This window comes from Podarcis filfolensis (genome assembly GCF_964270895.1).
Source record: "Podarcis filfolensis genome assembly, chromosome: 10".
Classification (NCBI taxonomy): domain Eukaryota; kingdom Metazoa; phylum Chordata; class Lepidosauria; order Squamata; family Lacertidae; genus Podarcis; species Podarcis filfolensis.
This window is the reverse complement of record NC_139612.1, coordinates 60,966,093-60,992,413: the sequence shown is the minus strand read 5'-3', so window position 1 is coordinate 60,992,413 and position 26,321 is coordinate 60,966,093. Positions and strand designations below refer to the sequence as shown.

The 26,321-nt window shown below is 42.3% G+C and overlaps 1 protein-coding gene across 1 annotated transcript in view; it reads left to right on the top strand.

The window, feature by feature from the left end:
- LOC310742930 (1-phosphatidylinositol 4,5-bisphosphate phosphodiesterase zeta-1-like) overlaps positions 1 to 26,321 on the top strand; it is a 47,202-nt gene that overhangs the window by 12,654 nt on the left and 8,227 nt on the right. Inside the window, exons 4-10 of the mRNA XM_083572787.1 lie at positions 3,369 to 3,570; positions 5,472 to 5,616; positions 8,334 to 8,486; positions 10,172 to 10,390; positions 11,007 to 11,163; positions 16,461 to 16,577; positions 20,098 to 20,270. Of these exons, the coding sequence (XP_083428913.1) occupies positions 3,369 to 3,570; positions 5,472 to 5,616; positions 8,334 to 8,486; positions 10,172 to 10,390; positions 11,007 to 11,163; positions 16,461 to 16,577; positions 20,098 to 20,270 (1,166 nt within the window). The remainder of the gene's footprint in view (positions 1 to 3,368; positions 3,571 to 5,471; positions 5,617 to 8,333; positions 8,487 to 10,171; positions 10,391 to 11,006; positions 11,164 to 16,460; positions 16,578 to 20,097; positions 20,271 to 26,321) is intronic.

Genomic DNA, 26,321 nt, shown 5'->3' with positions numbered 1-26,321 from the left:
AGGAAAGGACACACACATCAGTGAACTGCCTGATCCTAATCATAGTTACATGGAAGAATGGCCCACTGATTTCAATGGGGTTTCTTTCCAAGCAAGTATGTTTAATATTGATGTCTTAGGTACCTTGGGTTAAGAACTTAATTCGTTCTGGAGGTCTGTTCTTAACCTGAAACTGTTCCTAACCTGAAGCACCACTTTAGCTAATGGGGCCTCCTGCTGCCGCCTTGCCACCGGATAACGATTTCTGTTCTCATCCTGAAGCAAAGTTCTTAACCTGAGGTACTATTTCTGGGTTAGCAGAGTCTGTAACCTGAAGCGTATGTAACCCGAGGTACCACTGTATTCCTGATTTTTAGTAGAGTGTGATGCAACACTGTCATAACCACCTTCACATGCGAGTTATGCGGCAAAAGGATACAAGTTGAAGCATCTACGATATATTTCAAAAAGTTGTTTGTATGTTTGCTAGGCATTTGTACACCTCTTAAGATATCAGTACCAAATTATTGTTCCCGAGGTCAAGGAGGAGGTTTTCATCTGTGCCTGGATACAGTTGGGTGCCATTTTGGATCCTGAAGGCAGACTGAACCTTTCAAAACTGCACTGATTTTAACCAAAGTTTGCATGGTGGTTCTTGAAATGAAGGTGCAGGGTTTTGACTACAGCAGGACACAATTTTGTGTCCTGCTATTGTGCCCTGAGCCTTTCAAAACTGCACAGATTTTAACCACTGATTTCAAAACTGCAATGATTTTTCTGGTTTCTTAGAATTCCTGAGCAACGCCGGGCACAAGACTGCTAGTTTCTTTCTAAAGAAAGTGATGGAGGTGCCAAATCGGCTCAGGGGAGTAAAGCGGGGGTGGGGAACCTGTTGGATGCCAACTCCCATCAGCCCCTGCAAGGATGGTCAATGATCAGGGATGATGGGAGTTGTAGTCTGGCTATATCTGGAAGGCCCCAGGTTCCCCATCCCTGAAGTATAGAGTAAAAAGCTGGAGATGTTTGACAAAAGAAGAGTTCTTATGCATACCAAAGAGAAGACAGGAAGATAAATAAAATGCCCAGACTGGAATGAGACAAGAAATCACCAAGAAAAGGTAATATCCAAAAGTATTGAGAGACTTAATGGTAAGTATGAAAACTGGTAGCACATATAAAGAAACTGAGCTGAAATGGGAGTTTAGGGAAAGAGTCATGGGGAGGAGAAGTTTCAGCTGTGAGTATTCTGAAGATTTGTAACGGATAGATAGAAAATAATAGTTTATTAAGAGTGGATAGATAATAATAGCTTATTAAGAGTGTATGCATAACAAATGAATAAATAATATTGCTTTTGCGCATTAACAAAGAAGTTGGGCTTCTGCAAAAGTTTTAAGATGAGGGGAAAGACCAGAAAACACAGCATTAATACAATTTAGTTATAAGAAATCCAATTGAAAAGGCTTTTATTTTTGTAATGGAAATAGGACAAAAATTGTGTCATCGGTTTCTAAGCAGCGATATGACAAATACATGGTAGCAGTATTAACCTGGTGTAGACTTCAAGGATTGCATTAATACAGCAGTGACTTTCATATGTTCTTTTTTACAACAATCCTTTATATGTTCAGTGGTCTGCCAAGGAACCACCACATGTATTAGAAACAGAATTGGCTAATCCTTGTTTGTGGAGGATTCTGGGGTGGGGCATATTGCAGCATGTTTATCAGTTCATTCTTGGTGCTAAGGTCAGACCAGTAGAGTCACATCTAGAGATGTGGGATAAATTTGATTCAGTTTGCATTTAAATATACCTAATAACAAACTTTCCAAAACAACACACAAACCAGAACATCCTTCAAAATTCACACTTTCTGATTTTTGCAAGGTACTTCTCCAGCCATGTAATGTGTAAAATAATAATAATAATACATACACTTGGATAACATGTGCATGAAAATGCATGTATTAGCAAAATATAACATACAAATATGTGTTACATTCGGGGAAATGGCTTTGCAAAAATGCGTACGTTAGGCAAAATTGCAATCGTGTATGTTAGGAAAAATATGCATTAAAAGGCTGGTGAATTTTCCTTTTTTTTTTTTTTTTTGAAAACTAAGATAAAATTGCAAACTGATGTGGAAATGTGGAGATTTGAGCTTAAGACTGATAGAATGAGAAAGTGAAAGAAACTGAACTTGACATATGGGTCTATCTCTAAGCACACGGTCAATCTGTGTGGAAGCACCCTGGAACAGGAATGAACAGACTTCTGTTGGGGAATCTGCTCTGGTTTTGACTTGAACCTACCTGAGCCACATGCAAAATGGCAGCTCAAGGGGTGGAGCTAACTGCTTACTGAATCCCATGTGCCATTACTCTGGGTGGCTGGGTGGGGCTTAACTTCCCATAATGTTAAGTGCACAGGGTGCAAATTCATCTGCATTTAGTATTATTTTAACACTCTGTGCTAGGAGGGGAGGGGGAGATTTTAATTAAGACTGCAGAGTGGAGAGAGAGGGTAGGCTTAACTCTTGTCTTCCCAGCTGCGATCCTCACAGAAATGGACCCTCATCTTGCCCCAGAGGTTAGAAAAAGCTCCCATTGGGACAACTGGACTAATTGGCAGGCCAAAGATTTTCATCGGGTGGGAAGGGCTAAACTTCTGTTTCCTGCATGCTGTGTTCCTGATTGGAGACCACCTCATGCTTAGTATTATTTTCTTTAATGTAGGAAAAGCTCTCTGCTGCACATCTAAATGCAGCGTGTTGAAATTAGGCTCTCCATTGACCTGCATGTACCGATACAAATCTTAAACCTGAGTCAAATCAAGGATTCTTTTTGCTGCTGGTATTGATAAGCAACTGGGAACCAGAAACCTTTGCTGATCTACTGCAAATCATCCAGTGATTACCACTACGCTCAAATGTACCAAGTGCTTCCCTGTGGCTTAGCAGTGCAAGATTAGTCAAGGTGACCAAAACGTTTTTCAAATGGGGCAGAACCGCTGATCTGCCATGACTGATCTCCTCATCTTCTGATGTGCTTCTGGACGAACCACCGGGTTCCCCCAGAATGAGCATTACAATAGCAGAGCTTATTATGACTAAGCACATGAACTAACATGGCTAAGGTCTGGTTCCTGGCTTGTGCACATTACGCTAGCTTCTGGTGATTGTTGTGTCATTAAATAAAGGCATGAATAAGCATTCAGCTTATGGATGTTCAGCTTCAGATCATAGCCAAGCACCAGGTGAAATTCAGGGGCACACATTCGTAGTGTGAGTATTTCCAACATCTGTTTAATTCCAGCATTAAAAAAACAACACGGTGGAGGTATCTGAGCAATTTTAATTTTACCCCCCCCTTTAATGTTCCCACTTTAGCAAGAAGCCAAAGGGAGATGACCTTCGAAGGCTTTATACGGTACATGCTTTCGGAAGAGTGCAGCATCTTTAAACAAAAGCACAGGACGGTTTACCAAGATATGAACTTCCCATTGTGTGACTACTTTATATCATCGTCACACAATACCTACCTGATACAAGACCAGCTTGTAGGGCCAAGTCACCTGTGGGGCTACGCCAAGTATGTACATTTATTTGTGGGGTAGGGCAGGGGAGAGGTGAGGCCAATAGGGTGTGGAGTAACAAAACTGTGCAGAAGTGTGTTGCGTTTCCTAATGGTGTTCTTTCTCCATATTTAAAATAAACACAAATGTTTCCAGCCGTTGAAGAAAAAATAACTTGGAAAAATACCTATGGGTTGTATTATTGCGCTCATTGAATGATTTCCGCTCAGGCAATGGAACGTCTGTTACTCCCCCCCAACAAATCTGCCCTGGAGAGTTGGTGGGATTGAGGGGGTACAAAGGAGGAAAGTTCCATTGCATGTATGGACATCATCCTGCTGGTGCAATAATGACTTCATTGGAAGCAAGTCTGTGGCTGAGCTAGAACTGAAATAGGGGTGGAATATAGATACATATAAAAACTGCTTCAAAAATGGTTTTCTTAAAAATAAAAAAAATACATTGCATTTTCCATAAGGCTGGCCATCGCCATCTAATGTCACATTGTATATTGCTTTTAAAACACCCTTAAAATTTTTATTTGCAGCTGTATAGGACAATGGCAGAATTATTCTTTTGTTCTGATTTAGTGCTTTCTGAACTTTGGGACTCTTTTGAACCCCTTTTGGCGTCCCACCCAGTGCCTACAGTGTGCCCTATGGCCAAACGCGTGGGAAATCTTGTGTGCAATCTTGTGGCTGGTGGCCTTTCTGTTCCTCCATTTGCCAATCCTTTTGGTGCTAGCATTTTGTATTGTGAGTGGCAAACACAAATCCCATGGCTTTTTACCATGAGTACCCGTGGCATCATGGCAGATCACTGTGGCACCATTGGCAAAACCATGTGATTTGTCCCAGGCAATAATTGCGCCCGGTCCTTGTCTCTCTCCCCCTCCATCTGTTTTGCAGCAAGGTTGCCTTGCTGCTTCATTGGAAGAAAGTGTGGCTGGGAAACCTCAGCTTGCAGGAGTAGGTTCCCTTAGCTCACATTGCTTTAGCAGGATTGGTTACTCAGAATTGGGCCCACAGATTTAAGAATGGCAATCCAAGTCAGTTATTAAGTTAGCCCTTCACAGTTGCAAGGAAACCTCCAGGCAAGAGGTAGATGGTGCACCCAGTTCCTGCTCCGGAAAGGTTTGTACACAGCCAGAGTTTGGAATTCAGAGTCATCTGAAGTTTGTGGATTTCATAAGCAGGAATAATTCTTCTGAAATTGCCTCCCAGGATCCTAAATGTCCCAAAATATCATCTGGGTCTTGCAATGACAAAAGATGGTCCTCTCAAGACTTTGGGGGCTTGGGAATATCATGCTGCCCAATGAATTTTTGCATCCAAATCCTTGCTTATTGTGTGGCTTTGGATAAGTCACAATCCTACCTCACAGGACTGTTGTGAAGATCAAATGGGATTCCCCTAAGCTGCCTTCGAGCTCCTTGGATGAAAGGCAGGATATGGATAGATCAATATGATGATTAAATAAAGAATTACATCTTAGCCTATAACTCAGATGTAGGTACAGTCACAACATGACCTTCGATGTTATTTTTGGTGTTAAATGGAATTGGTTGAAATTGTCAGTCAGGTAAATAGGGGCTTCCAGCACAGAGTTATACCTCTATCTGAATACACAGAGTGATGGCCAAGGGTGGGTCCAATTCAGAACTGTAAATAAGACTGTGGCTCTCTAATATTTTCATATCTCTATGGCAGTGCAAACTGCTTCGGAGAAGATCTGTTTTCTTAAAAACTGCGGATCATCAAAATGTGTGCTACCCTATCTGAGCTTCTAGCAGAGTGCAACTCCGTAGCTAAACAAGAATTATTTGGAAAGCAGAAAGCAATATGAGTGCTGATGAATGGGACACAGATCTTTTTATTGTCTTCTCTTCTTCTTCTTCTTCTTCTTCATCAATTTAAAGTTCCCTAAAGAAGGGATGCCGCTGCGTAGAAATTGATTGTTGGGATGGTCCAAATAATGAGCCTGTGGTTTATCATGGACATACCTTGACGAGCAAAATTACCTTCAAGAATGTCATCGATGTGGTCCACAAGCATGCCTTTGAGGTAGGTGCATGTAGTTGGTCAAAAGCTCTGAAAAATGTTCACAGGGCACCGTAGGGTACCTACTTGTCCCACAGCAGTATCAGATGACTCTGAGGGTGGGTGGTCTGCTGACCTATGAGAGCCTTATACGATGCTGTCAGCTGACCTACAGAAAGCATAAAACAGATCTTAGATGTGACACATGGCAGGGCTGGATAACAGAAACAAAAATACAGTGGTACCTTGGTTTATGAACTTAATCCATCCGGAGGTCCGTTCTTAAACGAAAGCATTCTTAAACCAAGGCATGCTTTCCCATAGCAGTGGGGGACTCAGTTTACAAATGGAACACACTCAACAGGAAGCGGAACATGTTCTGCTTCCAAGGCAAAGTTCACAAACCAAAACACCTAGTTCTGGGTTTGCAGCGTTCTTAATCCAAGTTGTTCATAAACTAAGCTGTTCTTAAACCAAGGTACCACTGTAATTCCTTTGTGAAAATTACTGTGGGCAGAACAGCACTGTGCAGTGAGGAAAACCTTGCTATGTTTCGAGAACGGCTGCTTGTTGTAACAATTTTGGCTGCATTTGTGTGACTGCTGTTTATTTATTTGCTTATCTGAAGATTTCTCAATCGTGAAAGAGAACTAAGTTGTTCACCAATATTTATTAAAGCAATATTACATTGAGCCCCCAGTTCAAACACAGCCAATTCCCACTTTCATAGTGTCAAAGCCACCAGAGATCAAATTCACATTCCAAAACTGGGGAGCGTCTCTCCAAGAAACCATCCTTGAAATTCAGGGGCAAAGCAGCCCAGCATTCCACTGTTATGTTCTGTCCGCTATCAGCAATCCCCATTCTTTGTAAAAGCCACTTCCTAATACGTGGGTGGCGCTATGGGTTAAACCACAGAGCCTAGGACTTGCCGATCAGAAGGTCGGCGGTTCAAATCCCCGCGAGGGGTTGAGCTCCCATTGCTCGGTCCCTGCTCCTGCCAACCTAGCAGTTCGAAAGTACGTCAAAGTGCAAGTAGATAAATAGGTACCACTCCGGCGGGAAGCTAAACAGCGTTTCTGTGCGCTGCTCTGGTTCACCAGAAGCGGCTTAGTCATGCAGGCCACATGACCCGGAAGCTGGACGCTGGCTCCCTCGGCCAATAAAGTGAGATGAGCGCTGCAACCCCAGAGTCGGCCACGACTGGACCTAATTGGTCAGGGGTCCCTTTACCTTTAATATGTGGCAGCTGCAAGCATTTAAAAAGGAAACAGAGTCACAAATCCCAGATGGGCATGGACGAGCTCTTGGTCATGCCTAACGTGGCCCTTGGAATCCTCCTAAGAACATAAGAAGATCCTTCTGAACCATCAAGTCCAGCATCTTGTTCTCACAGTGGCCAACCAGATGCCTGTGGGAAACCCACGAGCAGGATTCAAGCACATAAACACTCTCCCTTCCAGTGGTTTCCAGTAACTGGTTTTCAGAAGCATTGCTATCATGACTACTAGCCATTGATAGACCTCTCCTCCATGAATTGGTCTAACCTTCTTCTGAAGCATTCTAGGGTGGTGGCCATCACTGCCTCCTGTGGGAGCAAATTCCATAGTTCAACTTTGCTCCTGATCATTATCTGCGACTGAGCATGTATTTCCCCCTCACGAAAGTGATTCAGGGAGCAATCCTTACCCCTGGTGAGCAGCAGTGGGACAGTGCAGCTGTATTCCTGCTGCTTGCACCACCAGTGGCAACAGCAGTGTTGAAGAAAGGCTGAAGTAGCAACAATTTGCCAATGGCTTAGTGTCTAGAGCAGCGATTCTCAACCTGTGGGTCCCCAGATGTTGTTGGACTACAACTCCCATAATCCCTGAGCTCTGGCCTTGCTAGCTAGGGGTGATGGGAGCTGTAGTTCAACAACATCTGGGGACCCACAGGTTGAGAAAGACTGATCTAGAGGATCCTTGGCTAGCTCAGATCTGCTCCTAAATTACCCCTGAAACACCCCGTTTAGGGTTTACACTGACCATTGCCAGCAGTAGCTTCCTTCCACCCACACTTCTCCTATGACAGTTGTGGATTCTCCCCACTGGTAGAGGCCAAAACAGCCAGGCAGTTCTGGGTGGTGGGATGCCCATGACACATTCTTTTTTTTTTATATATATAAATTTTTATTGATTTTCCAACATAAATTAAAACACATTACAACTAACAAAACATAGACAAACAAACATATAAACACGTATAATTTCATAACCTCTTTTTCTTAAGCCTTATTTCAACGACTTCCCCATACCTCCCTTTTCTGCATCCCTGTTTTAAACTTTTTCAGCAACCCCTAATTTCAATTACTTATGATTCACTTTCTTTAATCCTTTTTCTCTTACCCAATCATTTATCGCTGCAATTCTGTTTTACATTACCCATGACATTTTAGCACTCATTAATTTTACAACAGTTCTTAAGATAAACTTTAAATTTCTTCCAATCTTCTTCCACCGTCTCTTTTCCTTGGTTGCGGATTCTGCCAGTCATCTCGGCCAGTCCCATATAGTCTATCACCTTCGTCTGCCACTCTTCCAGCATGGGTAGTTCTTGTGTCTTCCAATACTTTGCTAAGATGTCCATGACACATTCAACTACCCTTGCGCTTACATGGGTTGAGGTTTGGATTCTTCTGTTAATGGACTTCCTCAGTTTCAAAAAGGGGAGGGATACCAACAGTCTTTATGTTAAATTTTCAGGCATCAGATTATCCCCTTACACTATCTTTGGAGAATCACTGCAGTGCTCCACAACAGGAGAAGATGGCTGGCCATTTGCTAGACATTCTCAGGGATACCCTCTGTATTTCAACACTGGATGACAGCATGCCATCTGAACTACCCTCTCCAGAGGTAACATCCCACCCCCCAAACCCAACATTATTATTATTATTATTATTATTATTATTATTATTATTATTATTATTATTGTAAAATATGGTGTTTTGGGGTGTTTTGTTGTGTGTCAGTTTGTGTGTGTTTGTGTGCAAGCTCTGCAACTGTTGTGCACATTTGCAGCATAATGGATTATTCAGAGTTTGGAATATCTTCGTCATAAAAAATGAGATTGGGCAGGGGGAAATGAGATGGTGCTCAGAGGGCTTGTGATCAATATCATTCTTGTTCCAGCCCATTCTTCCACTTCCACCCCTCCTCTCACCATAGCTCATTCCGGAGCCTTTAAAACTGTGAGTGAAATGAAGTAGTGTGGTACAGTGGTTAGACAAGGGATTGGGAAGCCATGGCCCTCCAGATGTTGGAAGACTGCAGCTCCCATCAGTCCCAGCCAGCATGTCTAGTGGTTGGGGTTTATCAACATCTGGGGTGTCGCAGGTTAGCCACCATGGATTAGACTGAGGAGACCCAGGATCAGATCCTCACCTGGCCATGAAGATGAGGGATGGCCTTGTGATGGTCACAATTTCACAGGCTAGTTGTGAGGATAAAAATGGGGAAGGGGAAGAACCACTTATGCCATCTTTAGCTTCTTGGAAGGATATAAATATTGCAAGTATGAGAGGGCAGAGGAAGCCTGTGTTGCATTGATTGATGGACTGCTTCCTGTATAGGCTACACATTGCCCACCCCCCTTCTTCAAACAAATTGAAATATGATTGTTTTCCAGGTAAAACAAATAGTCAGATGTGAGACATTCCAAGCTATAGACAAGCCATGCTGATATCTCAGGAACAACACATTGTCCTTGAGATGACAACATGAGGCTACCTGCAGTGTTGGTGTGCAACACTTGAGTTGTGCTGCCTGAGTTTCTTCACACATGCACGGTGCTGCAGTCCTGAAGAAAGGAACACACTTGTGTAAACTGACTCATAACTATGGCTCCCTTGCTTGCTGAATTGTTCCTAGAGCTATATGCTTCTCAAAATTCCCTGTGGAACGCCCTCCCACCAGATGTCAAAGAGAACAACAACTACCAGACTTTTAGAAGACATCTGAAGGCAGCCCTGTTTAGGGAAGCTTTTAATGTTTGATGTATTATAGTAGTTTAATATTTTTTTGGAAGCTGCCCGGAGTGGCTGGGGAAGCCCAGCCAGATGGGCGGGGTATAAATATTATTATTATTATTATTATTATTATTATTATTATTATTATTATTATTAAATTGCACTCAGATTGTGGGTGGAGAAATGGCACCAGGCTTCTCTAGGAGAAGGAGAATTTATCCAACAAGTCTCAAGGGTGGGGCTCACCGCAAGCAGTGGTCATAGCACAGCTTCTTTCTTTAATTTGCAGAAAGGGGTGGAATGGATAACCATGGTTTCCTTTTCATTAGCCCAAAAGCTAATCCCTACATGCAAGTCGAATCTCCATGACATAATGCTGGTCGATGACTTGGAGGTGAACAAATGAATGGCTTCTGGGGTTTGAAAGGGAAAGCCATGGTTTCCTTTTCATGGTGTCTGCTGGTTTGGTTTGCATAATGTTTCCCCAGAGTGGACACCTGAACAAAAAGGGTTTTTGTTCCTGTACGGTTGTGTGGTTTACTGTGCTGAATGCCCTCAAATTTCTTCCCGCAGCAACTGAAATTCAAAATCTTGATAAAAAATAAGAAAGTCGGAACTCTGGAAGAAACCCTGCAACGCAGAGGCCAGAGGTGCCTGGGCCAAATAGCAGAGCTCGAGGAGGTCATGGAGTCAGAGGATGACCTTCTTGATGAAGACCCTAAAGCACAGTTGATCAAGAAGCCGCTTGCTCGATTGGCCTCAGCACCCAAGAAGGATAAGAAGGACAAGAAGGTAAACATACCTTCAGTTAGAGGTGGGGGAGGAATAAGATTTTGCTTGCATTTCAGTGAGAAAGTAGCTAACTCACACTTCTTGAACCAAAACATGAACAGAAACCCAGCTATCCTTTGAAATGCACACTTCTCTGATTTCTGCAGTGCAGTTTTCTAATCAAACATTGTGTACTAAAATGCATATATTGAGGGAAATGTGCATATATTGAGGGAAAGATGTGTGCAGCAGTGAAAACAACATTTAAATGCATTGCATTAGTGCAAATTGCTTGTAAAAATGTGCATATTAGTAAAAGATATACACAAAATGTATTAATCAGAGGTGTTTTTTTATCGCAAATTGCTTGTAAAAATGCGGAGAACAAAATTTAAGACTGGGAAAATGAGAAAGGAAGAGAACTGAAATTGATAGATTCCTCTATCCTTAACCTCCAGCACACCAGAGTTTTGCAAAATCAGCAGCCATGTTGCCTGTCTCAGTGACTATTAACTGATGGTTGGTGTTCAATGAACAGGGCATCTTAGCTATTCAGTTATACAAAAGCCCCAGGAGAGAATCACCTCATATTTCTCACTCTGCAAGGCTGTAATGCTTTTAAACTTTTTATTCACAGACTCATAAGGTTAAAGTCGCCATGTTGCTGTCAGAACTTGTGATATACACAGCTTCCCGGTCTTTTGTCAGCTTTGAAGATTCAAAGGAGAAGCAGAAGTTTTATCAAAATAATTCCATCGGGGAGGTGAAAGGACAAAAACTTATAAGCAAGAGAGGTAATTTACAAGATTCTAAAATCGACGCTTGCTGCTATTTGCTTCTTTAAACTATTGGAAGAACTAAACTTTATGCATGGCACAATACAGAATGGTATTTAACTAAGTCCCACTTAGAGTAGACTTATTGAAATTAATGACTCTTGAGTTAGTCATGTCCATTAACTTCAACGGGACTAGATGGATGCACATTGAGTCCCAGTGGGGAAAAAGCAATAATAATAATAATAATAATAATAATAATAATAATAATAATAATAATAATACCCCAATGTGTTTCACAGTCAGTGCAGTTTCCAGAATACCTTTTGCAACCAGATTGTAAGCCTCTGTGCTTGGGAATAAGTCATACTGATTTGACTGGAACTTATTTCCAAGTAAGTAGGCTTAAACTTGCAACATGCAAGAGAATCAGGCCTAAGGACCCTCTTGTAGACATCATTTGAACATCATTCAGTGGGATTTACCTCCAGACAGGTGAGCATAAGATTGCATCTTTGTGGTATTACTGATCTTTGCCGTACTCTACTGCATCAAGAGCCAAATCCAATCAAGAGGTCTTTACTGGTTTACTGTTTGCTTCTGCAAAGAAGTCGAAGTGCTGTCTATGGAATAAAACTCTAAATAAATAGATATTTATTTGTTTCAGCCACTGGCCTTTGCAATCTGCACAAAACATAAAATGCACACATATGTGAGCAACTAAGCAGGGAAAATTACCAAACTCAACTGAGACACCAGTCATTTGCTTCCAGATCTAAGCATAATAGAAATATAGACAAGTATAAATACTACTGAGTGGGTAAAATTACTAAAATCAATTAGAATTTTAAAATGATACAATTTAAAACTCTGGGCACTTTGGCAGCCCTTATTTTAATGGAGGTTGCTATGAATTTTGCAGGTTTTTTTCCCCCTTCCTGCTGTCAGCAGCTTATATTGATCTGCAAGGAGAAAAGTCATTGTAATAATTAGCTGGGTACCCCAGCTGAGACAGAAATAATGGAGTGATTAACTCTTTGTGTGGATCTCTCTATAAAGAGCAAAATAACGTGAACCATTATTTGGGTACTACCGTCTCCAGAAACTTAGGGCCAGGAGCTATCGGAGGATTTGCCTTCTCCCACAGAAGCTCGGCCATATTATAAGATCTGCTTCAGAGATCATTCTAAGGATGTCTCTCCCCACCTTCTGAGATTAGGCAGGAGGCGACAGCTCATTCATTCCCCTTGGTGCGAACATCCTGGAACATCCTCAGAGGCTGCTAACCTTGCTGTCCTTCAGACATTGGGTTGATGTTGTTTGCTCATGTACTTGGAGGACGATCTGTTTCACCGCCAGGGACGGCGCTTGAGGATTTTGATCTTTGTGAATTCTGATATGACCTGACTTGTTCTGCACTTCCTGAACTAAAATGCAGATAAGAACCTTGCAGTTCACCCTCTTGATTTTACACTTCTCTGAAGCTTGGGGTGAACTTGTCAGCTCAAAAAAAGTATAAAAACCTCTTTAGAAATGCTTATTTTTGCGAGAGATAGTTTTTGGGTATATGCCTTTAAGTGCAAATGTTCAAATAGGGATTTTAAAAATCTGCATGAAGGTTTGCACCTAAATTTCCACCTGAATTGTGGAACTTCCCCTCTGCCGAAGTGTGTTGACTTTCTGTCTCCATTATACAGCTTTTGAGTTAAGATGCACCTTTTTACCTTGGCCTCTGGCAATTGAAGCATTTTTGTTTTACGGTCAAACCCCTTTTTTATTGAATGTATACTGTTCTTTTACATTTAGAATGTCCCCACACCCGTGTTATAACTGTAAAGCTTTTAAATCTATACTACTTTGTTATAACCTGCCCTGGGACATTTATGGTAAGGGGTGTGGGCAAGAATATCTCTATCATCTCTATCTCTATCTCTATCATTATCTGTCTCTGTCTCGCTCTTTATCTTTATCTCTCTCCCTCTCCCTACACACACACACACACACACACACACACACACAAACACACAAACACAGAGTGCTTTTTTCTGGTAGGACACAGGGGTACGCATACACCTAAACATTTTGTGAATCTAAGTTTGGCCTCATTGAGGGACAGTATTTCAATATGAGTAGGAAAATGAGAGTACCCCTAAACATTTTTTTAAAGAAAAAAAGAACAGTATATGTTTATATATATATATATTCTGGAATGTATATAAAGCTATGGTTTTCCCAGTAGTGATGTATGGAAGTGAAAGCTGGACCATAAAGAAGGCTCATTGCTGAAGAATTGATGCTTTTGAATTATGGTGCTGGAGGAGACTCTTGAGAGTCCCATGGACTGCAAGAAGATCAAACGTATCCATTCTGAAGGAAATCAGCACTGAGTGCTCACTGGAAGGACAGATCCTGAAGCTGAGGCTCCAATACTTTGGCCACCTCATGCGAAGAGAAGATCCTGATGTTGGGAAAGATTGAGGGTACAAGGAGAAGTGGATGACAGAGGACGAGATGGTTGGACAGTGTTCTCGAAGCTACCAGCATGAGTTTGACCAAACTGCGGGAGGCAGTGGAAGACAGGAGTGCCTGGCGTGCTCTGGTCCACGGGGTCATGAAGAGTCGGACACGACTAAACAACAACAACAACATATATATTCTGGAATGCCTTTCCTAACAAAACACACATTTCTAAGCACTCTTTGACTGAGGCCGAAACTGGATGGAAAAGACTTGTAAATAATGAATATATGTGAAATGGACTCATCTGCCCACCCCTGTTTCCTGCTTCATTTATTCTCATAACTTCTGCTGTTGCCATTTGACATAATTGTATCCTTTTCATTTTAATATTGTGCAGGATTTATTTAGTGGTTGTTGCAAGCCACCTTGGAGGCTTTTAATCAGAAGCGCAGCGTATAAATATTTCAAATGAGTACAAAAAATAGCACAGGCTCATATGTTGGTTGCTGCTGCATCGCATAGGGATTCCCATTTCATATCAAGAGTTCCTGGCTGAGACATAGCACAGCACTGGAAGCAGAGAGAGATGGATTGCCTAGAAATTGTAGCAAAAATTACGATTCTCGGGGCTTCTCAAATCACCCACTTAAACAACCCCTCCCCCGAACTGGAATAAATGATGCAAATTGGGCCTCCTGCAGTTTGCATAATCACAACATTTGTTTTGTGGAGTGGGAGCTATAATGGAATTCAGAATTTATCCTTAGTTCATTTCTCTAATAGTCTGGTGGTTGAAAGGTTTACATTATAGATCTTCAGCCAGTGGGTTGGGACCCACAGGTGGGTTGCGAGGCCATCCCAGGTGGTTCGCGGCCAAGCTGTTGCCGCCATGTTGGATTCCAGCTAAGGTTGACCAAATGGAAAGGGCACTTACAGGGGTGTCCGGGCTCTTGCACACATTGATCTGATGAGATACTCACTGTATCCACTTCCATGCGTGCTGCAAAGTGCAAAGAAGCAGGAGAAAGGCAAGAGCCTTCTTCAGTAAGGAATATATTTCTGGCCAGTTGTAGGCCTCACTTTCCTATAGGTATGGCTGTAGTGAGAGAGCTCTCTATGGGATACAGTTACAGGTAGGTAGCCGTGTTGGTCTGCCGTAGTTGAAACAAAATTTTAAAAATCCTTCCAGTAGCACCTTAAGGTAAAGGTAAAGGGACCCCTGACCATTAGGTCCAGTCGTGACCGACTCTGGGGTTGCGGCGCTCATGTTGCTTTATTGGCCGAGGGAGCCTGTGTACAGCTTCCGGGTCATGTGGCCAGCATGACTAAACCGCTTCTGGCAAACCAGAACAGCGCACGGAAATGCTGTTTACCTTCCCGCCAGAGTGGTACCTATTTATCTACTTGCACTTTGACGTGCTTTCAAACTGCTAGGTTGGCAGGAGCAGGGACTGAGCGACGGGAGCTCACCCCATCACGGGGATTCGAACCGCCGACCTTCTGATCAGCAAGTCCTAGGCTCTGTGGTTTAACCCACAGCGCCACCCGCGTCCCAAGCACCTTAGAGACCAACTAAGTTTGTTATTGGTATGAGCTTTCGTGTGCATGCACACTTCTTCAGATACACTGAAACAGAAGTCACCAGACCCTTATATATAGTGAGAGGGTGGGGAGGGGTATTACTCAGAAGGGTGGTGGGAATGGGTGATTGGCTGATAGGTGTGGTAAACCTGTTGACAACTGTTAACGACTGCCAACTGGTCTTACAGGAAAATTCAAGGGGAGAGATGGCTAAAAATAGCTATATCATGTATAATGAGATAAGAATCCAATGTCTCTGTTCAGACCAGGTCTCTCCATGGTTTTAAGTTTGGTAATAAGTTGCAATTCAGCAACTTCTCTTTCCAGTCTATTTCTGAAATTCTTTTGTAATAAGACAGCTACTTTGAGATCTTGTATAGAATGTCCTGGGAGATTGAAGTGTTCTCCTACTGGTTTCTCTGTCTTGTGCTTCCTGATATCAGATTTATGTCCATTTATGGGGTACAGAAACTCTGTTCACATTCTAGTCCATTTCTATGGCTCTCGAGACTTCTTCCAGAATAGAGCTATGCTGGGGACTAGAATGTAGAAGTGCCCACTTCTGCACAAGGGAGCAGCCTGCTGGGTAGCTTGGTTGCCATCATGGCAGCAGCTGGAGGGCCAGGAAGTTACATCATAAGTTGGGCTGCAGGAGATGAGAGCTGGAAGGAGCAGGAATGCCTCACCATCCTCTCACAGTATTGTTTTGAGGATAAAATGGTGAGGGGGATAACCTTGAACTGCTTGGAGGAAAAGTGGGGTATAAATGCAGTGATAAATGAATAATATAAACAATAATAAATCACATCATTTCCAGTGGGAGAGAGTTTAGTGCATACTTACCCTCCCTTTTGAAATCAAAAGAACTGAACATATGCTTTCGCTTGAACCTATGCTTTCTCTTTGTTTGTTTTGAACAACAAGCACATTTTTACATGTTCTCCCTGTGACCATATGGACTACAGCCTTTTTTTTAAACCAGAGTTGAGATTTCTTCCAGTGGACTCTATCCTTGATATCCCATCTAAAACTGGTTCATGGTTATGTTGATTTCCAGGGTCCATGGCTAGGTTTAGGTTTATTTTTTTGTTTTTTAAAAAAGTGTTACTTTTGAATGTGAGTTCATAGACGAGATGAAAGGAAATATTGCGTAGCATTGTGGGCATGAATATTGCATGGTGACTTTGCCACAAACACACATCAAATTATCCTACCTTTGAAATATTAAAATTTTGTACTTTTTAATAAAATATGTGCACCATCCCTCTTTGCAGCTCCTGACTTCATTGCGCACACAACAAACTTCATTACAAGAATCTACCCCAAAGGAACCAGGACAGACTCTTCAAATTATGATCCACAAGAATTCTGGAACGTTGGGTGCCAAATGGGTAGGCTTTTCCATCTAATTTTATGTGATGTGTTTGCATGCATGAAACACCAAAATAGGTTTAGATATATGGCTTAGATTTGATAATGTCTCACATGGATGAAAGTGGGTTGGGGGCTGACATATATTGGACTCTAGAGTGCTTTTGGGTTGCAGTCACAGGCCAGAGGGCTGAGGAGGGCAATGAGGTTAAGGTAGGTGTGTGGAACTTCTGTGCCTTCAGATATTGCTAAACTAGAACTCTGATCAGCTCCAGAAAGTGTAGCCAATGGCCAGAGTTGATGGGAGTGATATTTCAGCAGCATTAGGAGAGCCAAAGATTCTACACATCTGGAGACAGTAAAGCAAAGAAGCATCAAACACATTGGCCAGTCTGAGATGTAATGGAGAACCATAGTGGAGAGTCGGGGCAGGGTGGATCATGTGGTCCTCCTCCTCTCTTTGTGCACCGGGGGATATGCAAAGTATCTTTTTGTAACAGACTAACCACAGTTCCCTGTGACATTTGAACTCAGGAAACCATGGTTTGTGTAAACTATGGTTCCAGCACAAGCCAGGTTCTGAAGCCATGATAGGAGCATTACTCATAAACAAAGGGCAGTTGCCTCAATTTGGATGTCATGGAAGGCTGTACACGGTTTAAAATCAGAAATGAAAGCATCCAATCTGCTTGAAAGAGGAGGCTGGAAAGAGGCGGAGATGTGGTAGACTGCAACTGCCATCATCATGCTGGCTGGGCCTGATGGGAGTTGTAGTCCAATAATTACGGAGAGTGGAAGGTTCCCCGGCCCTGACCTGAATGCAGCCTTAATGATAGCGGACATATGGCTGAGTCAAAATTGCAATCCCTCATGCTCAAAAATATGCTGTGCTGGCCTCCTAAACAGATGTCTAAGTCCTCTTCCTGTAGCACACTGCCTAATGTTTATGTCTTAACTTGTTTGTCATTGCAATGGGAAATGTAACAACAAATTCATTATATGAAGCCTTGTACTTTGTTTCATCCTGCGGCAGTTGGGGGGAAGAACAAAAATACTAATTACATCTCTTCCTGCTCATTGCTTTCATTTTTCGCTCCTCTTTAATGGCATGTGTGTAATGCAAAACAAAAGATAAAGTGATCTCTTTGGTGATATTAACTCCTTGCCTCTAAAAGCTTTGACTGGGTGCATTGTTGGCAGTGGACAGTTTCCTGGCATGAAAGGATCATTTATTGAGTGCCACTCAGGACTCAGGCAGCCTGCATTGCAGGAAATTGGATGATTTGTAAATGTCACTGCAGCACCCAGAACTGAATGGGTGACATGAGGAAGGAGTGACTTCATTTCTATGAAATTAAACAGGTTCTGAACCAAAGAGTTTTGCCCTTTGAGATATAACTATTTTGAGCTTGTCCGCATGCTGCCAATCATCAGATTTGTATGATGGGAATAGCAATACAGTCTCAGAGAGAGAGAGAGAGAGAGAGTGTCAGTCCCTTGTGAATGTTGAAGCTATGCATGTATGTTGAGTTGGAAGTATGTTCCATCAAGCTCAATGAGACTTTGGCCGCATCTACACCTGCTGTCTAAAACACAATTGAAGCACATGGCTGAAAAAACAACCCCATGGAAACTGTAGGTTTGTAAGATGTTTGGCAATAGTATCTCTGTGAGGGGATAAACAACTGTTCCTGGGATTACTGGAGGAAGCCATGTGTGTTAAGTGTTCTTTAAATGCATAGCATAGATGTGATCTTCCTCCCAAGCAAAACTGCAACAAGACTGCAGCCTTAAGGTCTACAGGCTTCCTTATCAAACTGTCACCTGTATTTATTATAATCTCTGTTCCATTTAAATGCCTAACAGATGAAAGTTTTACCCACCTGGTGCCCACCAGATGTTTTCAACTTGAACTCCCATCAGCTTCAGCCTGCATGGTCATGCTGGCTGAGGTTGAAATGAGTTGCAATCCAAAACAGCTGGAGAGCGTCAGGTTAGTGAAGACTGATTTACAGGATAGATGAGGAGGTTGTGGTGGAAATATCTACCTTACCTATCTAGTTTTATTTAATTCATGACCTCGCTTTGAAGTGTTCTCCAGCAACAGAACACCCAATGAAACGAAACACAACCTAAACAGAACAATAAAACTACCAAAAAGAATGCCAAGCAGAGAGAAGCTAAACAGCAGTCAGTAAATCTAGATGAAATCAATTAGGCAAATTAAAGATCAGACGATTGTCTAAACAGACAGAAAATCTTTAGGTTCCAACTTTGGCATCTCCAGCTAAAAGGTTCTTATAGCAGGCAATGGAAAATAGCTTTCTCTGCTTAAGATATTGGACTGCCGAGGGCAGAAAAAATGGACGGTACTAGGCTAGATGGACAAATGGTTTGACTTGGCACAAGGCTGCTTCTGTGCACCTTTTGAGCACAACAGGTCTTTAAATCCCATTTGAAAGGGTCAATCTTCCGACTTAAGGTGTTACCTAGTCCAGGTGGTACCACTAGGAATGCTCTTTCTGCAGTGGCTGCCAAACTAATGGACAGGGATGGGTAGCCTCATGCCCAGGGGCCAAATATGGTTCTCCATTATCTGGTCCTCAAAACCCTCCCCTGACCCTATCCCACGCCAGCCCTGCTTCACACTCCAAGTGCCTTGCAGGAACATGCCCTTGAACACTGATAATGACACTTGGTTCTCTGGATGGAGGTTAGAGAGGAATCATAGGCTCATAGAATTGCAGGGTTCATCTGAGGCTAATCTAGTCCAACACCCTGCAATGCAGGAATATGCAGCTGTCCCAGACAGGGATCAAACCTGCAACTTTGGCATTATCAGCATCACGCTCTAACCAACTGAGCCATCCACATGTGTAGAAATTTAGAAATTTACAAAGATGAAATTTAGAATTGTTGCTCCACCCCGTTCTGCCCTAGACACCCCCAGCCAAGGAAGGTACACATCTGATAGTTAATTCTTTATTGACAAAAACATGCACTTACAGCAACTCCCACAGTGCTCTGGATACACATGCAAACACCCTTCTAGCCTCTAGGAAGCTGTCCCTAGCTCTGTGCCCCATGGAGCAGTTGCATAGGATAGATTATAAAACCACCAAGAGGTTTTCTGAACTGCATTTTAAAGAGTGGGGAGGTATGGTATCCCACGATCCCCATGAGATGTGCACAGGAGCCAGAGTCCCACACCTCAGCTGGCAGGAGAAGAGGTTACAAGCACGTGCTGATATAGGTGCATAGAGCAAAATGTGCAAGTGTTGTGGTATGTGATCATTGCATGCACCAGAAATTCAGAGGCCCAGCCCTTGCAGTTTCATCACTCCCATTTGTTTTTTCAATGTCTCTGTATGTGTGTGTTTCATCAGATCCTGGTGTGTGTGTGTGTGTGTGTGTGTGTGTGTGTGTGTCTAGGGGGAAAATATTTCTGAAAATCAGTCATTACTTCAGTTGCATTTAAAAACAACAACTGCTCACCCAATACCTTGTATGCAACTGAAAATATCTCTTCCCCGCTTGCAGTGGCCTTAAACTTCCAGACACCCGGAGTACAGATGGATCTACTGAATGGAAAGTATTTGGACAATGGTGGCTCTGGTTATATCTTAAAACCAGAATTCCTGAGAAAGAGAGACACAGACTACAACCCACATGACGTAAACATGAAATTCAGAGCGCTTACACTTACAGTAAGGGTAAGAAGGTTTCATTCCACCTTTTACTTATCATTCATATATGATACTTATGCTATGTTTTATAAACCACTGAGCCTCTTGGGCTTGCTGATCGGAAGGTTAGCAGTTTGAATCTGTGAGATGGGGTGAGCTCCCATTGCTCTGTCCCAGCTTCTGCCCACCTGGCAGTTCGAAAGCATACCAGAGCGAAAAAGACAACAGTGACTTTAAAAAGGAATGGGAATTTTTTTACAAGATATTTGCAGAAATAACAAAAAGAAATGCACTCAATGTCAAGATTTGAATAAACTTTCACAACTTTATTGAATTTCAAAATGGAGGATGACAATGTAACAACATTTAATAGTATATATACATGTAGAATACAACAAACAATGTAACAAACCAGAGGAGGAAAATGAGGGACACCAGGGGGAGGGTGGGGTTTGTAAGGGTAGGACTGGATTATGGTACATGATATTTGTAATTATAAAACTTTAATAAAAATATTACTATTAATAAAAAATAATAATAAAAGAAAGCATACCAGAGCAAGCAGATAAATGGGTACTGCTGCAGCGGGAAGGTAAATGGCATTTCTAGTTTCCATCACAGTGTCCTGTTGTGCCAGAAGTGGTTTAGTCATGCTGGCCACATGACCTGGAAAGCTGCCTGTGGACAAACGTCGGCTCCCTTGGCCTAAAAGCGAGATGAGCACCGCAACCTCATAGTCGCCTTTGACTGGACTTAACCGTACAGGAGTCCTTTATCTTTTACCTTTACCTTACTTCTCCTAAGCAAGGACACACACACATATATTCAGAAATTCATTATTGGTTAAACATTTCAGTTGTATATCTCTGGTGACTCTTGGCCCACATGCCCATGGGTAAAATCCCTACCCTGTCCTGCTGAGGGAAGCTGCGTAAGTCTAGTCAAGCATGGTTAAGTCCTTTCAAATCCAACTAGCAAAGGCAGTGCAATGCATCTCTTTCTAAGCAGTGATCAGCACCCTGGACAGCTCACATTGGACTTCCCCATTGGCTCAGTCCTGTTCAGTGGCAGGCAGTGGGTGGTTCAGTGGTGGCAGGGACAGGGCCATGCAACCACAGGGGTTTTTTTGTGGGTGCCCAGGCCCCCAAGGCCCCCTGAAGTTGGTGCCTATGGCCCCAGTTCATCAAGGTTGATGACAGTTGTAGGCCAGCAACATTTGGAAGGCCACAGGTTCCCCATGCAAGGTCTGCACTGATAGCATCCAGAGTTTCAGACAGATTTTCCCAGCCCTTCCTAAAGATGCAAACCTATTCCTCAAAATTGTCACTTATCTCAATTTTCAGTGTAGTTGTGCAATCAGACAATGTGTACAGAATTCACATATTTGGGGAGAATGTGCATGAAAATAAACACATTAGGGAGAATAACATACAAAACACACCGTATTAGGGGAAATTGCTTGCAAAACTGCATACAAAACTGTGTTTACGGGGAGAAAAAAGCAGATGAATTTCCCCTGATTGCTGTAGAAATGTGGAGAACTGAATGTAAGACTGGTACAGTTACAAATGGGGAAAACCAGAATTGACAGATCCTTCCATCTATGCTCAGAACAGATCCACTGAAATTAATAGACCTAAATTAGTTGTATCCATTAATTTCAATGGGTATACTCATGAGTAACAGTAATAGTAATAAGAGTAACACAACCCATGGATTTAAACAGCAGACTTTGAACTAAGAAGAATGCAATAAATGTTAGGAACAGCCTTAATCATGACAGCTAAAGTGCAGACTTTATGTTCAGGGTATGTACCAGAGACTGAAACCAAAAAAAGGTGATGGCGGTACAATGCCAGGAACTGCTGGAATCCATGTGGCTGCCCCATGTGGTGAACTGTTGAACTGCAGTTGGCAACCATCTCAGATTGACCTTCTGGGTTGACTCTGCCCACCCAGGCTGATCGCTAGATCTTTCTGAACAGAAGAGAGTTTAGAGAGCCTCTTTCCTCAAGCTAAACCTTGCTTGAGCAACAAGATCTGCCTGAGCACCACCTGTATCCCTCTTCATCTGGATCCCTGCCTTCAGAATTCTTTCTCTTGCATCCTGATAATTCTTTGGTCTCCTAGCTTGTTCTTTGGCCCTCTGCTCTGTTGCAGATTTTTACTCCAGCCTCTCATTTCCCAGCTCCTGAATTTCTCCAGGCTGTTGCCCATGACCCAGCACTCGCTTCACGGCCAACTTGTGATCTTCACAGAAACATGCAGTTGGCCATGTTTGGAAGCAGAATGCTAGATGGATCTTTGGTCTGATCCAGCAGGGTAGTTCTGAACTGGGAAACCCTTCCTGGAGGCAGAGTTTTCTGTGGGCAACCCTAATCATGCCTACTCAAAACGAGGGATGTCAGAGAATTCAGAAACAGGAGCAGAAATGACCATTGTTCACTTACTTATTCCATGTCTGGAAGAGAAACCAATTCAGCAAGTACAATTGGTATTAGCTGCTGTTTTTGCTGCCAGTCTGTAAATGATACACAATTGCTTATGTTCCCCCCATCGGTTTTGTATTTCCTTTGCACGGAAATGAAGGGGGCGGAATAACATCAACATAACTGATGCGATTTATCTAATTAATTACGTAACTTATGTAAATTTTGCCACCATGCATAGCGAGACAAATAATGTAGTTTTTGGCAGAAAACCGACTGCAGCAGAACAGAAACAATTCCGCATGCAAAGAACTCAGAGCAGCATGGAAAATGATACCTTATTAGATCCCAACTCTGAAGTAAGTCCCACCGAATTCAATAGGGCTAGGATAGGAATGCAGGGGTATAGTTACAGTTTACCCTCTCTAGCCCCCTAGCTACAATATATCCCCGGATTGGGATTAAATCTAATTTGCAGCATCCAAGAACGAAACTGAACTTTCCAAAAATTCTGGCATTCTGCTTACAAGGCAGCCTCATTAAATACTGTTATTTACAAGGATCTCGTTCTCAGTACACCTAGGTCATTCTTCAGCTGCAATTTAGAACATTACTGTAGCATGTTGAAAATAGAGAGAGGCAAATTGAATTAAACCTTTCAGGGCAAGCTGTGATATTCATGTACAGAGATGGTTCTGGAAAATTGCCTGTTTGAACAAAAATAAATCAAACAGGTTTGATTTATTATCTGTAATATTTCCTGGTACTCTCCTATGCTTGTTGTTGAAAATACCTCAAATACTATAAATTCTGTGGCCAGCAAGCTGCAAATAGTTATCAAAGACATTTGACAGGTTATTAAATACCAGCGGTGTACAGTGTGTGGGGTTTTTTGGGGGGGGTGTGTGTGGTCTGGCTACAGAATAAGCATTCTCTTCCCATCTTGCCAACCTTTAACAAAGATTTTGTTCACCGTTATTTTTTTAAAAAATGCATGTTAAACAAGGCCAGATATTTTTCTCCCTCCTTCATAAGGAATGGTTGAGGGAATTGGTATGTTTAGCCTGGGTAAAGAGAAGATGTGATAGCCATCTTCAAACATCTCAAGGGCTGTCACATGGAGGATGAAGCAAGCTTGTTTTCTCCTGCTCCAGAGGCTAGGGCCCCAACCAATGAATTCAAGTTAGGAGATTCTGACTAAATAGCAGGAAGACCTTTCCGACAGTAAGAAGGATTCAGCAGTGGAACAGTCTTCCACGAGAGACGGTGGACTTTCCTTCCTTGGAGATTTGTAAGAAGAGGTTGGACTAATTTGTGGAGAATTGGTCTATCAAAGAGTATTGGTGAAAAAGAACCTCCATATTCAAAGGCAGGACAACCCTAATGCATTAAGAGGCATAATACACCTGACAAGTAGAAGTACAAGATAGACATCAATAGCCTTGCCCTCCATGAATTTGTCTAAGCCTCTTTTAAAGCCAGCCAATTTGGTGTCCTACAGTGCCTCCTGTGTGATTGAGTTTCACAGTTTAACTATACACTGTGTGAAAAAGCACTTCCTTTTATCTATTCTGAATTTTCCAACATTCAGCTTCATTGGATTAATGAATTATTGCATCATAGTTTGTTTTTTTTAAAAAAAACAAAAAAACTTTGAGGTTTTGGTAATGAAAGCTTATCTGCCATTATGATTCATCTGATTAAGAAACCCCTGACAAGCTTCTGAGAAACTCCCGAAGTTTTCCAAAGTATAATTTGAAAGTTAGTAAATCATATGAAACAAGAAAGTGTTTGAGATATAGGTATCACCCAAGCACTCTGGGGGGGTCTATGCCTATACATTTTGTGTTATACAATATTGGTCCTGGACGACTCTGTGTTCTGCTGATTTTATAATATCTTATTTCTATATTTATGGTAAAGTGAATCTTTTCTAAAGCATTTAAATCATATATACTTATGGATGTTTTTCCTCCTTCCGCAGCAGATAATGGATGACTCCTGTTGTTGACAGTGGGAGAAAGATTGAACACTATATAGGGATCCATGCTATAGCAATCTTCTTAGTAGGGCTAATGGTTGTAATTCTGAAAATCTCAAGAGACTTAAAGAGGATGACACCGTGGAGTGCTGTAGTATTTATTTATGTGGCATTTTCAAAGCTCTCATCCCAGGGTTGAATTGGACTGTGAAATTTCACCGTTTGTAGTCCAGAGGTTGCTGGACTACAACTCCCATCACTTCTGACCATTGGCCATGTTGGCTGGGGTTGTATCATGTGAAATTTGTAAATTCAGAAATTCAGAGTGCCCTCCATCATTTGATGCTGGGGCTGTCTACCCTCATACTATAACCACACTAGCAATATTGTTGTTATAAAATAATGATGATGGGTTGTCTCCCATGCTCGTCCTACTTAGAGTAGACCTACTTAGAGTTATTCTGAGTAATTCTGGACTTCCGGGTTGGCGCCATCGGTAATGGAGGAATTTCTCTGACTAAGAGGAATTTACTCCTTGAAAATCGGGTCTAGCCGTCACGGCGAAGGCAGAGACCCTTTAGAAATCACAGGCGGGTGAAGCCTGTGAACGTGGGATTCGGCGGGCACCCTTTGCGCCTCCCCTACTCACGGGGAAACCCGTTTTCGGGGCTCCGGAGCGAAGTGGGGTGAGCAGCGCGGTGCTGTGAATCGACTGCTTTTTCCACGGAGTGAAGCCGCACAGCCGTTGCCGGAGAGCGCTGACTTTTTCCTGTGAACAATTGGACTCTAAAAGATACTACCCGTGAGTAGAACAAATTGGAAACTTACAAAAGAAGAAAGATTCAATTCGGAATTGTAGCGGGGAGGCATAAACAGGAAGTCCGCCTTCCGCTTTTGTAAATAGAACAAAGCAAAGAGGCTGCAAGCTAGAGTCTTGGAAAGCCGATTGGAAAGGATTAATTTCAACCTCAAAAAATAGTAATTCCCCCCCTGGGAAGCAGGAGAAAGGGGGGGGGTTGGACTATATATACCTGCGAGAGAGAGGGAAGGAAGCTAAAATTCCATTGCTCAGAACCTGGGAATGGGCTGCAAATAGGACAATAAGGCTGCCGTATCTGAAACGCGCTCTGACTGCTAGCTGTCAAAGAGAGATACATTGTTTTTAACTGTTTTTAACTGTCCCCCTCTGACTTTAAAAGGGAGAAAAAAGTAACTGAAAATTGAAACTAAATTTCCTGCTTGAGTTATGTTTTAAAAGAAGTTATTTTGGATCAATACAAGCACGGATTGTAACTGTTTCCCCCTAGAGGAAGTTTTGGAAATTGTTATAAGAGCTGGATCAGGGGAATTTTCCACTAGAAAGATAAAACTGCCTGACTGTGGGATTGACCTTGGACTTTCTGAGTGTTATGGCAGATGGGAAAGAAAAAGTAGATTCGTCACTCCCAGAAAATACAACAAGATCTGGGAAGTCTTGGCAGCGAAGAGCGTCAGCATCTGGTCCTTCTGCCTCACCTGCAGCTGTACCAACACAACCTAAACCAAGAGGAATGTCATCAGAAGAAGCTTTAGCGATTGCATTAGGTAAGATAAATGAATCTTTGGAAAAACTTAGCAGGAAGGTAGATGCGACAAATGTAAAAGTGGATGCGTCAAATGCGAAGGTGG